The sequence below is a fragment of the Bombina bombina genome, chromosome 3 (assembly GCF_027579735.1).
Source record: "Bombina bombina isolate aBomBom1 chromosome 3, aBomBom1.pri, whole genome shotgun sequence".
Lineage (NCBI taxonomy): Eukaryota > Metazoa > Chordata > Amphibia > Anura > Bombinatoridae > Bombina > Bombina bombina.
The window spans coordinates 28096088-28111468 of NC_069501.1; the positions used below are offsets into that span (position 1 = coordinate 28096088).

The window sequence follows — 15381 nt, forward strand, 5'->3', positions numbered from 1 at the left end:
TAGAATTCTATCAGCCAATCGGAATTCAAGGGACGCCATCTTGGATGACGTCATTTAAAGGAACATTCATTCAGCAAGAAGACGTCGAAAGAAGAGAATGCTCCGCGTCGGATGTCTTGAAGATGGAGCCGCTACGCGCCGGATGGATGAAGATAGAAGATGCCGCCTGGATGAAGACTTCTGCCCGTCAGGAGGACCACTTCTGATGGTTTCGTGGAGGACTTCGGCCCGGTTAGGTGAAGACTTCTCAAGGTAGGGGGATCTTCAAGGGGTTAGTGTTAGGTTTTTTTAAGGGGGCATTGGGTGGGTTTTAGAGTAGGGTTGGTTGTGTGGGTGGTGGGTTTTAATGTTGGGGGGGTTGTAATTTTTCTTTTACAGGTAAAAGAGCTGATTACTTTGGGGCAATGCCCCACAAAAGGTCCTTTTAAGGGCTATTTGTAATTTAGTGTAGGGTAGGGCTTTTTTATTTTGGGGGGGCTTTTTTATTTTGTTAGGGGGATTAGATTAGGTGTAATTAGTTTAAAAATCTTGTAATTATTTTATTATTTTCTGTAATTTAGTGGGGGGTTTTTGTACTTTAGATATTTTTTGTTAATTGTATTTAGTTTAGGGAATTAATTTAATTATAGTGTAGTGTTAGGTTTAATTGTAACGTAGGTTAGGTTTTATTTTACAGGTATATTTGTCTTTATTTTAACTAGGAAGTTATTAAATAGTTAATAACTATTTAATAACTATTCTACCTACTTTAAATAAATACAAAGTTGCCTGTAAAATAAAAATAAACCCTAAGCTAGCTACAATGTAACTATTAGGAAAAATGTGTATTATTATAACTGTGTTGGTTATGCAAAACTGGGGAATGGGTAATAAAGGGATTATCTACCCTCCTACCTCCCAATTTTCAACCGTGGGCCCTGCAGTCAAGTTTAAGATGTTAAATAAAAATAATAAGTCTAAAAGTTGAACTTTTTATTATTGGCACGGCAAAATTATGGGGGGCACTCTAGCATGTTGGGTTATTTGTGTTTATTGAAGGGTGAATTTATTCACCAATCAGCAAGAACAACCCAGGTTGTTCACCAAAAATGGGCCGGCATCTAAACTTACATTCTTGCTTTTCAAATAAACATACCAAGAGAATGAAGAAAATTTGATAATAGGAGTAAATAAGAAAGTTGCATAAAATTGCATGCTCTATCTGAATGACGAAAGAAAAAAATTGGGTTCAGTGTCCCTTTAATAAAAATATTACATTCAAATGTTATAAAGATAAAGATATCTCAGGTGTTAGGGAAAAAAAAAACTGCAAAAAGAACTGCAAAGGGCTTTAACATAGCGATACATGCATATACTTGTTTAAATATGTATATGTATGTACATGTGAGTGTGTGTATATAAATATATATATATATTTATATGTGTATATATGTGAGTGTGTGTGTATATATATATATATATATATATATATTTATATGTGTATACATGTGAGTGTGTGTATATATATATATATATATATATATATATTTATTTATATGTGTATACATGTGAGTGTGTGTATATATATATATATATATATATATGTATACATGTATACATGTGAGTGTGTGTATATATATATATATATATATATATATTTATTTATATGTGTATACATGTGAGTGTGTGTATATAAATATATATATATTTATTTATATGTGTATACATGTGAGTGTGTGTATATAAATATATATATTTATTTATATGTGTATACATGTGAGTGTGTGTATATAAATATATATATATATATATTTATATGTGTATACATGTGAGTGTGTGTATATATATATATATATTTATTTATATGTGTATACATGTGAGTGTGTGTATATAAATATATATATATATATATATATATATATATATTTATATGTGTATACATGTGAGTGTGTGTATATATATATATATATATATATATATATATATATATATATTTATATGTGTATACATGTGAGTGTGTGTATATAAATATATATATATTTATTTATATGTGTATACGTGTGAGTGTGTGTATATAAATATATATATATTTATTTATATGTGTATACATGTGAGTGTGTGTATATAAATATATATATATATATATTTATTTATATGTGTATACATGTGAGTGTGTGTATATATATATATATATATATTTATATGTGTATACATGTGAGTGTGTGTATATAAATATATATATATTTATTTATATGTGTATACATGTGAGTGTGTGTGTATATATATATATATATATATATATATATATATATATATATTTATATGTGTATACATGTGAGTGCGTGTATATAAATATGTATATATATATATATTTATATGTGTATACATGTATTTACAGACATATATAAACATATAAATATCTTTGTGAAGAAAATTGGAATGTGAATTATTCATAATTCATGTCGGGTTAAATGAACTTGAATAAACGCTATTGGGTTAGCCCACGAGTACGGGTGTTTTTTCCCCCAGTTTTCATGCTCCATTGAAGTCTTTGGGAGAATGCGTTAATATGGTCTCAATATTCGAAGTTACACGTTTTGCATGCGTTGGGTTTCTGCTCTCGCACTAACTTTTAACTTTCAACTCATAATACGAGCGCAACCAAACGAGTACAAAAAGCATGAGTGGGAATGCTAAATAGCGATCCATTCTTAATCTAGCCCACATTATGCATACATAGGCTATGCAATGCTGCAGTCTTATTATTTAAAATTAGTATATGAATGCAGCATAGCACAAATAACTTTACAACTTTATTCACCATTTATCTATTACTGGTTGTTACCAACTGGGAGGTATACTGAACATGCACTTAGTCTGCGCAGTAATTTATAGATGATCATCATGGGCATTATTACATGTAGCTTGTAAGGTTAATATTTACCCTCCTAGATCACACCTCTCACCCTATGATCCCTTCCTGATCCCTCCCAAATAGCTGTCTTTACTCCCTCACCCCCCCTTTCACTGGTCACCACCATTTTAGGGACTGTCAGACAATCTGCCACTAAGCAGTTTAGGAATTTTATTTATTTATTTTTTAAACATTTAATAAAAAAAATAAAATATATATATATATATATATATAGTGTAGTGATCCGTCCTCACTCACACACCTCATAAACAGCTCTTTAACCCTTCCCCCTCACACTACTCCCCACCATCTTTGTTATAATTTTACACCATCTTTGTTATAATTTTATATGTATTAAATATTTTTTCTATAGTGTAGGGGACCACCTCACCCTCTCCATCCATGATCACTTTTCTGTAGTGAAGTGTCCCATTCCTCCCTCTGCCTTGCCTAACATGTTTTCCATGTGTAGGGAACCCCACCCCCTCCTCTGTTTCACTGAGCTGCCTCCCTCCTTCAATTTCACCACTCACACTGGCCACCAAGAGGATCATTTCAGAGAGTGACACAGACAGTGTCACTCTCTGTAACGATCTGTCATCTGCTTTTTTATAGTAAGGGAGCACGATCAGCACTCTCTTATTATATGAAGGCAGATGCCTTCTTCCCCAGCTGCAGCCTCCGCTGTCTAAGTCTACTACTTCTACACAGTAGGCTGTGCAAATCACTGTGTGACGAAGTACCTACATCCAGATGGCATAAGGGGTTAAAATATGCAGCAAAATGCAACTTTACACTACACCACAAAAAAAATCTTATTTATTGTATGCAGGAAAAATCATTTTTAATGTAAACAGTATAAACTGTATTAAATGTACAACATAATATCAAGATACAGTTTCTATCTCCCTCTCTTTATACAAGTATGATCACCTGCCCCAGCCTCAGTACAGTGTGTAATGGGGGGGGGGGGGCACTTTTAGAGCCCCCTACAATCTTCCATTAAATACAGTGGGATATGAGACCAGATTTCATAAAAAAAGAGCCATAAAAATGATATATTTACTGTATGGGGTAAGAGTGAGAAAAAAGGAACTTACAACACACATAACAGCCCTTATATGAAACCCAAAACCCAAACACGTGAGCTAAAATAGTGTCGTCATGACAACAGTAATCACCTGATATTTAGGTTGTGACAATGCTGAAGAGGCCTTTGTAATCATTTTACCATAGAAACCTATAAAGACCCTTCATTTACAAGACGTGGTCCTGTTACTTACATAAGGAGTTTTATGTCTTTATATCTATCATATGATCATTATGGTAACAACGATCCCCTGACGACAACCAATAGCCACATTTTGGACTATATTACGAGTGGTTCTGTAATTATCACTGATGCTCATGTGCTAACTCCACTAGAAGTAGGTTTTTTTTCCGTGCATCGGATACAACTCATATTTCAAGTTGAAAGTAAAAGGACACCTGACGTGTGTAAAAAGCCAAACTTCGAATATCACGAATGCATTAACATATTTTCCCATAGGCTTTAATAGAGAGGGAAAAGTAAAACAAAAAACACTCTACTGCCACGTAAACACGATCGCATTTTCGTGTGCGCTAACCCGACATGAAAATATTAACATTTCACTTTCCAGTCTTCTTCACATAGAAGAATATGTTGTATTTATTCATAAATACATATTTCTATCTACATTATATCTGATGGATTTTTTTGAAAAATAAATATCTATACATATAGATAAGTATACATATGTATTTAATATAAGTTCTATGGATAATTTAAAATAGTTTATTTTGTATGTTCATTCATTTTTCAAATGTAATATTTCAATAGCATGCATTACTGGTAACTAGCTGAACTTATTGTTAAAGGGACACTGAATCTAAATTTTTTTCTTTCATGATTCGGATAGAGCATGCAATTTTAAGCAACTTTCTAATTTACTCCTGTTATCAATTTTTCTTTGTTCTCTTACTATCTTTATTTGAAAAAGAAGGCATCTAAGCTTTTTTTTTTTTAGGCTCAGTACTCTGGACAGCATTTTTTTTATTGGTGGATGAATTTATCCACCAATCAGCAAGGACAACCCAGGTTGTTCACCAAAAATGGGCCAGCATCTAAACTTACATTCTTGCATTTCAAATAAAGATACCAATAGACTGAAAAAAATTGATAATAGGACTAAATTAGAAAGATTCTTGAAATGTCATGCTCTATCTGAATCACGAAAGTGTCCCTTTAAGCCAATGACAAGAGGCATATATGTGCAGCCACCAATCAGTAGCTAGCGCTCAGCTCCTGAGCCTACCTAGGTATGATTATATATATATATATATATATATATATATATATATATATATATATATATATATATATATATATATATATATCATGGCTTATACCAGTATATCAAGCTGTTTGAATATTTACATTGATGTATGTATTCTTTAAATATATATAGGTACATTATTGCATTTACTATATACTGTATATGCTAACTACAGATAACAACTGCCTTTTATTTATTTGTTTTCATTAACTTCAATCTGAAAATCGTTTGGCCATTATAATATTGATTAAGTAAATAAAACAATATACCTGCAAATGCATTTCATTTATTCTTGATCTTGTCCTTTTCAGTAAATGTTAATATGTCAGTATTTTATGGGTTAAATGTGTATATGTTGTGCTATTTCTGATCCACTCATTTACACATCTAGTGACAATAGATTTTGTAATTATCCTTCAGAAGAGGAAGAGCCGCCAGTGCAATTTGACACCGTAGACAATGCTACTGTAGCACGCTGTATTTCCAATGGTTGGTACAAGGTTCCAATAGTAAAATGGCTGAACCGACGAGAGGAAGACATAACTGTGAACTCTACAATGCATGTGCTGGAGGAGAAGCAGGACGGCAATCATCGTGTTTCTTCTACGCTGAATGGAGCCAAAAGCCATGAGATATATCGCTGCCTTATACGTGATGCCAAGAAGGCGCGCCGGGCCCGCACTGTGCACAGGAAGCTAAGTAAGTGCTGTTATGATTACCCTAATCTATAAAAGTATATTATGTGATAGGAGCAATGCACGTATTTTTTTAATGACACACCTTCTTATAACTTATTAAAGATAATAAACAAAACCTGAATCCTTTTGGTTGCTATCAGTCTATTAATTATACCGACACCAGATGAATAATAAAAATTAGCTTTATTAAAAGATTTTGATTGGAAAATAATCAGAAGTAATCAAAGTATATACAGTGAAATAACCTATAGTCCTATAATAATCAATTAAAGCAATAACATAAGGAAAACAGAATTAACGCAGAAACCAAACTATAAAGATAATTAAATCATATTTTCAAAATAACACAAAAATTGGCATAATAATAAGAACTCAATATTTGATTATAAACCCTTTAAGGTAATTGCAGAGAATCAGGTAGATTAATAATCATGACAAACCATCAGATAATAATTTATCACAATTCCTGATTCACCCAGTGTTATTGTCAACTAATAAGACCAGGTGGTAGGAATTATCAAAAGAAAAACACAAAGCTATAAAACAATTAATTTACCTGATTAAATAGACAAATATATTTTAAATAAATGTAAGGTGTAAATCTTAATGATATTAACATTTAAGGTGACTTAATTTCATACATCACGAAAGTAAATAAATTTACTTTGTAAATAAATTCCCCCTTTGCAAACAGGAATCAAGGTGTCAAGTCGTAGGTCTGTCCGAGTAGGCTAAACTAGCCTCAGCAGTTATAATCCAATAATCTCAGACCTCTGTAGTTGATTAGCAAATTACCAACTCCATATATGATGTGACCAGTTCCAAAATAAAGGAAAACAAACCCCTCCCATTGGGATAGACCCTATATATCACCATTCTCTATTCTAGGAGGAGTCATTGATTATAATATTAAATCATTAATTAACATAAAATAAATTGATTGAAAAACTTATCAGTCAGCAAGACTGAGAAAAACTAAATTAAATGTCATAATAGACGAGCCACGAGTAGGCTTTAAAAAAACAACACGGAGTCTGTTGTGTCATGAAAAATGCATTACATATTGCCCTTCATCTAGACTATCGTACTCCAACTATGATGGATGAGATTAGTCTAGATCACTGTATTATATGGGCGATTGTTATGGTCAACCATCCGAAGACTAAGAGGAGGAGAATATTATCCCTTCTTGAAATTCTTATACCCACAATTCCAAACTACGATGAATATATAAAAAATTGACATGTATATAATTTTTCCAAGTACCCACATTTATGTACAGTTTTCAATTAATAAATATCATTAAATGACATATGTGGCACCTTTTTTAGAAAACAAAGTTCCATATTTTTGGAATCAATATAGAGTAGCTAAGCAGACATCCTTTCCATAAGCTCTTAAGAGCATTGTTCTTATAATATCCTTGTTGACAAAATATAATGGAATACGTCCCTCAACAAGACTCTCAATTCCATTGTGGATCTTTTTTAAACAGTTTCCTGTAAAATACTGGGTCCAAAAAACGTAACAGTTCATTCTGAATTAGTTCATGCTTATATTGAACCTTTATAGCGCGGATAGAAAGACCTAAATGCAAATTAATGCTGGTCACAAGAGTTGTCAGTTTTGTGTAACCTTTTATGGGAAGAAACAAATCACAACTGCAGTAGCTGACTAAATAAAATGTTTTGTTTGTATCACCCTTTTACTTAACTTTCTATGTGTCAGAAAGGTAATGAGGTTAAGGTGAGTTGTTAGAATTGGAACCTTACAGTCTAGAAACTCACAGGAGCTGACTGAGGACAGGTGTTTTAGTAGTATGCTTGTTTTCTATTAACAATTTAACTTACAGAAGCAACTGGAACTGCAATTTGCTTCAGTGGTAAATTCTGTAGATACTTAGGCAGTAAAGGATTGGAAATTTGGTGACGTATCCTATGATATCAGTGGGAGGAGTCAGGTTCTGTGATCAGAGATTCCAGTGAGCAGTATTCCTTTTTGAGTATGGTAACCGGAGTGCTAGTGACGTTGTTGGTGACGTCACTAGTGGGAGGAGTCAAGTTCTGTGCCGGGAGATACCAGTGAGCAGTTATCCTTTGGAGAATGGTAACTGGAATGCTAGTGACGTTGTTTGTGATGTCACTAGTGGGAGGAGCCAAGTTCCATGATCGGAGTTACCAGATCGGGTAGTCTTTCGGTAAGCTGAATTCCTATGTTTGAGCAAGGTACCAGATCTCACTAGTCCTCTTAGTGCTGCGAGTGGTTATGTCTCTTGCGGAGAAGTCTTGTAAACTTGCTTGCAAATTCAGACGTACCCAGTGAACCAACTCTCGTCCAGTAGTTAGGCTGAGGGTTAATCACAACTTCAGTCTGAAAAGACTAGTAGGAGAAGTTAGGCGAATAACAGTGGATAGATAATGTCAGCGTGCTGAAAAAACACACAGTTAAGCAAGCTGAATGGTCAGAGGTTTAGCAACAGTGCTGGAAGCTCAGTAAACCAACTTGCTTGAAATCAACTGATGAAAATACTAAGCACCTGGATGTATGACCAAGGTGCATTTAAAGGGAAAGGGGGTTGCGTTATCACATAGTGAAGCTAGAGATCCTGACAGAACCCTGACAACAGTATCATTAACAATCTCCATCATGTCTGACAAACTCTCCTTTTATTTTTATTTAAAACCTCCATCATGGTTGCCATCTGTTTACGCAAATTGACATTTCATGATTCAAATTTACTGATGGAAATGGAATCAGACACAGCCACGGCAGTAACAGCTGAAAAACCCGATAACGGATGTTGCAACTAGTCCAGCAATAACTCCAGGTGAACATTTGGTACGTGATTGTACATTGTAAGATCCACCAGGAAAAGACTTCTGCAAGTGCCCCAATATTTCCTTAGTAGTAAACGGGATCCTTTTACCATGTTCTTGATACCAAAATTGTATTTCTGATGATTCAACTTTGGAAACATCAAAATACTTTTCAATAGCAACCTTAGGAGCCAAACTGATGAATATCTTTTTGGAGAGAACTTTCCGGTTGGTAATCAGGAAACCAGGTGATTCATCAAGTGTGATCACAGAAGATGGACCAGGTTCTATCACAGGCTGTACATGAATCTCAACTGAGACACCCTGGAACAGGAACAGGATGGTCCAAATGACTGCCAACATCCTGGATCTCATCAATCCAAACCCAACTGGGAGGTGATATTTATCTGTAATAGGGAAAAAAACATTAAGTACAAGATACAAATTTTTATTGAACTAGGGTGACAAGCACACAATTGGTTAATGTGTACCCACTTTTCTATTGACTTCCCACTTGTAGGAATCAAAATCTTGTATGCCACAGGTGAAAGCTTATCAGTAATGACATACGGCCCTTTCCATGATGGGAGAAACTTCTTCTCTCTAACTTGATTTCTAAGAAAATTGTAAAGATAAACTTGGTCATTTACCTCATATTCTTTCATTGTGGTTTTCATGTCATAATATGTTTTAGCACATATTGCGGCTTTCTCAAAATTTTTCTGAGCAAAGGCAAATGCTTGTTGCAAATGTTTTCTTAAATTTTCAACATATTGATAGGTTGTTGTTGCATTGATCAGACTCTGATCCTGAGTACGATACAACAAATGACAGTACCATCCTTCTACCTGTCATTAGTTCAAAAGGAGACATTTTTGTCGCAGTACTAGGAGTGGATCCAATAGCCATCAATACCAAAGGCAACTTAATATCCCAATCTTTCCCCGATTTCTTCACAAACTTTTTCAAAACATTTACAACTGACTGATTATACCGTTCAACTCCACCACTCGAGGCAGCACGGTAGGAAATATGTAATTTCCTTTTCACCCCCAGGATAGACCACATTATTCTCATCACTTCACTTGTGAAATTAGTACCTCTATCAGACTCAATTCTCTAAGGAAGTCCAAACCTAGAGAAAACATGATTGATTAATAAAGCAGCAGCTGTTTCAGACCTACAATTAGGGGATGGAGGAAACTCCACCCATTTGGTAAACATACATGTAACAGTTAACATGTATTGATTGCCCCGTGATGTCTTTGTAAGTGGTTCTACAAAGTCAATTTATAAATCGGACCATGGGAGAGACATACCTATTTTTTGCAAAGGTGCCCTGTGGGTTGGAGAACTTGGTTGGAACTGTGAACAAACCAAACACTCCTGACAATAAGTCTGAACATCTTTCATCATATGTGGCCAATACACATAATCACGCAATACTTCATAAGTAATTCTTTCCCCATGATGACCTGATGTTGGTGCATCATGGGCATGCTGCAGCATAAGACCTCTAAAAGAAGTAGGTACAAACCACTGTATAGATCCACTATTAGTTGTCCAAACTAACAAACCATTTTTAAGACTAAATTTAGACTTATACTTAAATAAGATCCTACGGTCCTCATTTTCAGTGCAATCTTTCTCCTGGATTGGATATACTATAGGATTCTCCTTAAAAAGGTAAAATTTACCCACAACGGGATCCTCCTTTTGACTGGTAATCAATAAACTATTTCAACTCTCTGCTATGCCTCCAAGATGTTATAAAAGTATATTATGTGTTAGGAGAAACGCGTGTAATTTTTAATGACACACCTTCTTATAACTTATTAAAGATAATAAAAAAAACCTGAATCCTTTTGGTTGTTATCAGTTTATTAATTATACCGACACCAGATGAATAACAAAAATTAGCTTTATTAAAAGATTTTGATTGGAAAATAATCAGAAGTAACCAAAGTATATACAGTGAAATAACCTATAATCCTATAATAATCAATTAAAGCAGTTACATAAGGAAAACAGAATTAACGTAGAAACCAAACTGTAAAGATAATTAAATCATATTTTCAAAATAGACAAATATATTTAAATAAATGTAAGGTGTAAATCTTAAAGATATTAACATTTAAGGTGACTTAATTTCATACATCACCAAAGTAAATAAATTCCCCCTTTGCAAACAAGAATAAAGCTGTCAGGTCGTAGGTCTGTCCAAGTAGGCTAAACTAGTCTCAGCAGTTATAATCCAATAATCTCAGACCTCTGTAGTTAGTTAGCAAATTACCAATTCCATATATGATGTGACCATCCATATACAGGGAAACAAACCCCTCCCATTGGGATAGACCCTATATATCACCGTTCTCTATTCTAGGAGGAGTCATTGATTATAATATCTAATCTTAATTAACATAAAATTAATTAGATAAAATACTATTGTTCTGACAGTAGATGGCTCTCGCATACAGGGTAAAAATTTAAGAAAAATATTTAATTTATTTATGTTTACCCCAACATTCCTAGACTATAATCAAGGTTATAAATTGCACTTATTTACAGAAATAAGCGACAAGATAAAGCCTAAGGAAGTAAAATGAGCAGAACTACCTTGAATAATAAAAAATATATTGATTGAAAAACTCAGTCAGCAAGACTGAGAAAAACAAAATTTATTGTCATAATAGACGAGCCACAAGTAGGTTATAAAAACAACATGGAGTCTGTTGTGTCATGAAAAATCTGCAATATTTACTTGATTCTTCAAAGTGTGCAGGTGTGCAGGTGTGCATTTATGTATTAAGAGCTAGATTACAAGTGGCGCGGTGTATTGCATTTTCAAAATCGCGGAAACCATGCTAGAGTAAAGCTTTTTGCACTAGTCGGGTTATGCTTCTATTACAAGTTAAAAATAACTTATTTTGCGCAAGCAGTAACGCAACTAGCTCAAAAATCTGAACATCAAATATCACGTGCACATTCACGTATTCGTCCATAGTAGTCAATGGAGAAAAAAAAGTGGGAAAATAACTAAACACCCCACTCTCTTGCGCAAACACTATAGCTAGAGCAATCGCAATTTTGTTCAACTTGTAATATAAGCTTAATTAAAACGGATCGCAAAAACACAATATCTCTTGCGCAAAAATGTTTGTGCCTCACTTGTAACCTAGTTCTTAGTCAGTAAGCTACCATTTCAGCCAGAAGGTATGTTTGTATAGTAAGTTAGTAAATCAATGTGTAAGTCTCTATAGTAAGTTAGTAAATCAGTGTGTGTGTTTGTATAGTAAGTTAGTAAAATAGTGTGTGTCAGTGTGTAAAGTAAGTTAGTAAAACAGTGTGTAGGTCTGTATAGTAAGTTAGTAAAACAGTGTGTGTGCCAGTGTGTGTGTCTGTATAGTAAGTTAGTAAAACCATGTGTATGTCTCTATAGAAATTTAGTAAAACAGTGTGTGTATGTCTGTATAGTAAGTTAGTAAAACAGTGTGTGTACCGTGTGTATGTCTGTATAGTAAGTTAGTAAAACAGTGTGTACCAGTGTGTGTGACTGTATAGTAAGTTAGTAAAACAGTGTGTGTACCAGTGTGTGTGTCTGTATAGTAAGTTAGTAAAACAGTGTGTATGTCTCTATAGAAAGTTAGTAAAACAGTGTGTATACCAGTGTGTATGTCTGTATAGTAAGTTAGTAAAACAGTGTGTGTACCAGTGTGTGTGTCTATATAGTAAGTTAGTAAAACAGTGTGTATGTCTCTATAGAAAGTTAGTAAAACAGTGTGTGTACCAGTGTGTATGTCTGTATAGTAAGTTAGTAAAACAGCGTGTGTACCAGTGTGTGTCTGTATAGTAAGTTAGTAAAACAGCGTGTGTGCCAGTGTGTATGTCTGTATAGTAAGTTAGTAAAACAGTGTGTGTGCCAGAGTGTGTGTCTGTATAGTAAGTTAGTAAAACAGTGTGAATGTCTGTATAGTAAGTTAGTAAAACAGTGTGTATGTCTGTATAGTAAGTTAGTAAAACAGTGTGTGTACCAGTATGTATGTCTGTATAGTAAGTTAGTAAAACAGTGTGTATGTCTGTATAGTAAGTTAGTAAAACAGTGTGTACCAGTGTGTGTGTCTGTATAGTAAGTTAGTAAAACAGTGTGTACCAGTGTGTGTGTCTGTATAGTAAGTTAGTAAAACAGTGTGTACCAGTGTGTGTGTCTGTATAGTAAGTTAGTAAAACAGTGTGTACCAGTGTGTGTGTCTGTATAGTAAGTTAGTAAAACAGTGTGTACCAGTGTGTGTGTCTGTATAGTAAGTTAGTAAAACAGTGTGTACCAGTGTGTGTGTCTGTATAGTAAGTTAGTAAAACAGTGTGTACCAGTGTGTATGTCTGCATAGTAAGTTAGTAAAACAGGTTGTGCCAGTGTGTGTGTCTGTATAGTAAGTTAGTAAAACAGTGTGTGTGCCAGTGTGTATGTGTTTATAGTAAGTTAGTAAAACAGTGTGTGTGCCAGTGTGTATGTCTGTATAGTAAGTTAATAAAACAGTGTGTGTGCCAGTGTGTGTGTATATATAGTAAGTTAGTAAAACAGTGTGTGTGTCAGTGTGTATGTCTGTATAGTAAGTTAGTAAAACAGTGCTTACCAGTGTGTATGTCTGTATAGTAAGTTAGTAAAACAGTGTGTACCAGTGTGTATGTCTGTATAGTAAGTAAAACAGTGCGTACCAGTGTGTGTGTCTGTATAGTAATTTAGTAAAACAGTGCGTACCAGTGTGTATGTATATATAGTAAGTTAGTTAAACAGTGTGTATGCCAGTATGTATGTCTGTATAGTAAGTTAGTAAAACAGTGCGTACCAGTGTGTATGTCTGTATAGTAAGTTAGTAAAACAGTGCGTACCAGTGTGTATGTCTGTATAGTAAGTTAGTAAAACAGTGTGTGTGCCAGTGTGTATGTCTGTATAGTAAGTTAATAAAACAGTGTGTGTACCAGTGTGTATGTCTGTATAGTAAGTTAGTAAAACAGTGTGTACCAGTGTGTATGTCTGTATAGTAAGTTTGTAAAACAGTGCGTACCAGTGTGTATGTATATATAGTAAGTTAGTTAAACAGTTTGTATGCCAGTATGTATGTCTGTATAGTAAGTTAGTAAAACAGTGCGTACCAGTGTGTATGTCTGTATAGTAAGTTAGTAAAACAGTGCGTACCAGTGTGTATGTCTGTATAGTAAGTTAGTAAAACAGTGCGTACCAGTGTGTATGTCTGTATAGTAAGTTAGTAAAACAGTGTGTACCAGTGTGTGTGTCTGTATAGTAAGTTTGTAAAACAGTGCGTACCAGTGTGTATGTATATATAGTAAGTTAGTTAAACAGTTTGTATGCCAGTATGTATGTCTGTATAGTAAGTTAGTAAAACAGTGCGTACCAGTGTGTATGTCTGTATAGTAAGTTAGTAAAACAGTGCGTACCAGTGTTTGTGCGTTTGTATATTTTGTGAGATGCTCAGTGACAAATTGTTATGTTGTTTTTAGACTGTCAGTGAGGCATAGTACAGAGAGGCCTATATATTAAAGGTCTTGTGGACCTGATCCGACAGTGCGGATCAGGTCCGCAAGACCTCGCTGAATGTGGAGAGCAATACGCTCTCCGTATTCAGCATTGCACCAGCAGCTCACACTAGCTAGAGGTGCAATGTCGTCGCTTGCAGATTTGCAGGGACGTGTCAATCAACCCGATCGTACTCGATCGGGTTGAATTGTGGTGATTCCTGTCCACCTGCTCAGAGCAGGCGGACAGGGTTATGGAGCAGTGGTCTTTTGACCGCTGATTCATAACTGCTGTTTCTGGCGAGTCTACGGAGCTTGATAAATGGGCTTAATAATGTATATGTGTTGAATTTAATACCACAAGCTTTTACACAATTTTCCATATGTACTGTATTCCCTGCACAGAGCAAGTACTACACAACTAAACTAATCACTGTGTGACATTATCTATGGTCTCTCCATCTTGTTACAGAGAAAGGGGTCCTACGTGAATATGGGGAGTTCTGAGAAGCACATCGCGCCCCCTCCCTCAGAGAGAGAATGTCCCACAGACAGAGGGGCTTTTTGTTCTTCAAGAGATCATTTTCAATAAACATTATTACTAATGATGCCGCTCCCAAGTGTATCTGACAAAGGATAATACTGCAATTAAAGGGCATTTCAGTCAAAATTTAAAAGCACATAGATTAATGACATCTTTGAATAGAAACATATTTGTAATATACATGTATTGGCAAAAAATAAAAGTTATCACGGTTTTAATGTTAGCATTTTTCTCTGCACGTGCATGTGACACATAGATAGATATTCTGAGTGCACCAGCTGCTCAGAGTGCCAGTGGGGCTGTATCATGTCAGCAATTAACAAACTGAGTCATTACCAGATGGTACAAGCACTTTAGGCTCTCTGAATAAGTGCTGTGCTTAAAATGCTGGTGCACGGTACATACTTAAATACACAAACAGCTATAGCTTTTATTAGAAGCATTTTTGCTAATACATAGACATGTGCGTTTGGTCAAATTCAGAGCTTCGGACCTATTCGAATATCCGAATCAAATCCTTGCCGAAATCCTACTAATCCGA

General features: G+C 34.6%; 1 protein-coding gene across 1 annotated transcript in view; it reads left to right on the forward strand.

Moving 5' to 3' along the window:
- LOC128651475 (butyrophilin-like protein 10) overlaps positions 1-15058 on the forward strand; it is a 40312-nt gene extending 25254 nt beyond the window's left edge. Inside the window, exons 3-4 of the mRNA XM_053704516.1 lie at positions 5671-5949; positions 14769-15058. Coding sequence (XP_053560491.1) covers positions 5671-5949; positions 14769-14803 — 314 coding nt within the window. The 3' untranslated portion in view covers positions 14804-15058. The remainder of the gene's footprint in view (positions 1-5670; positions 5950-14768) is intronic.
- The last annotated feature ends 323 nt before the right edge of the window (positions 15059-15381 follow it).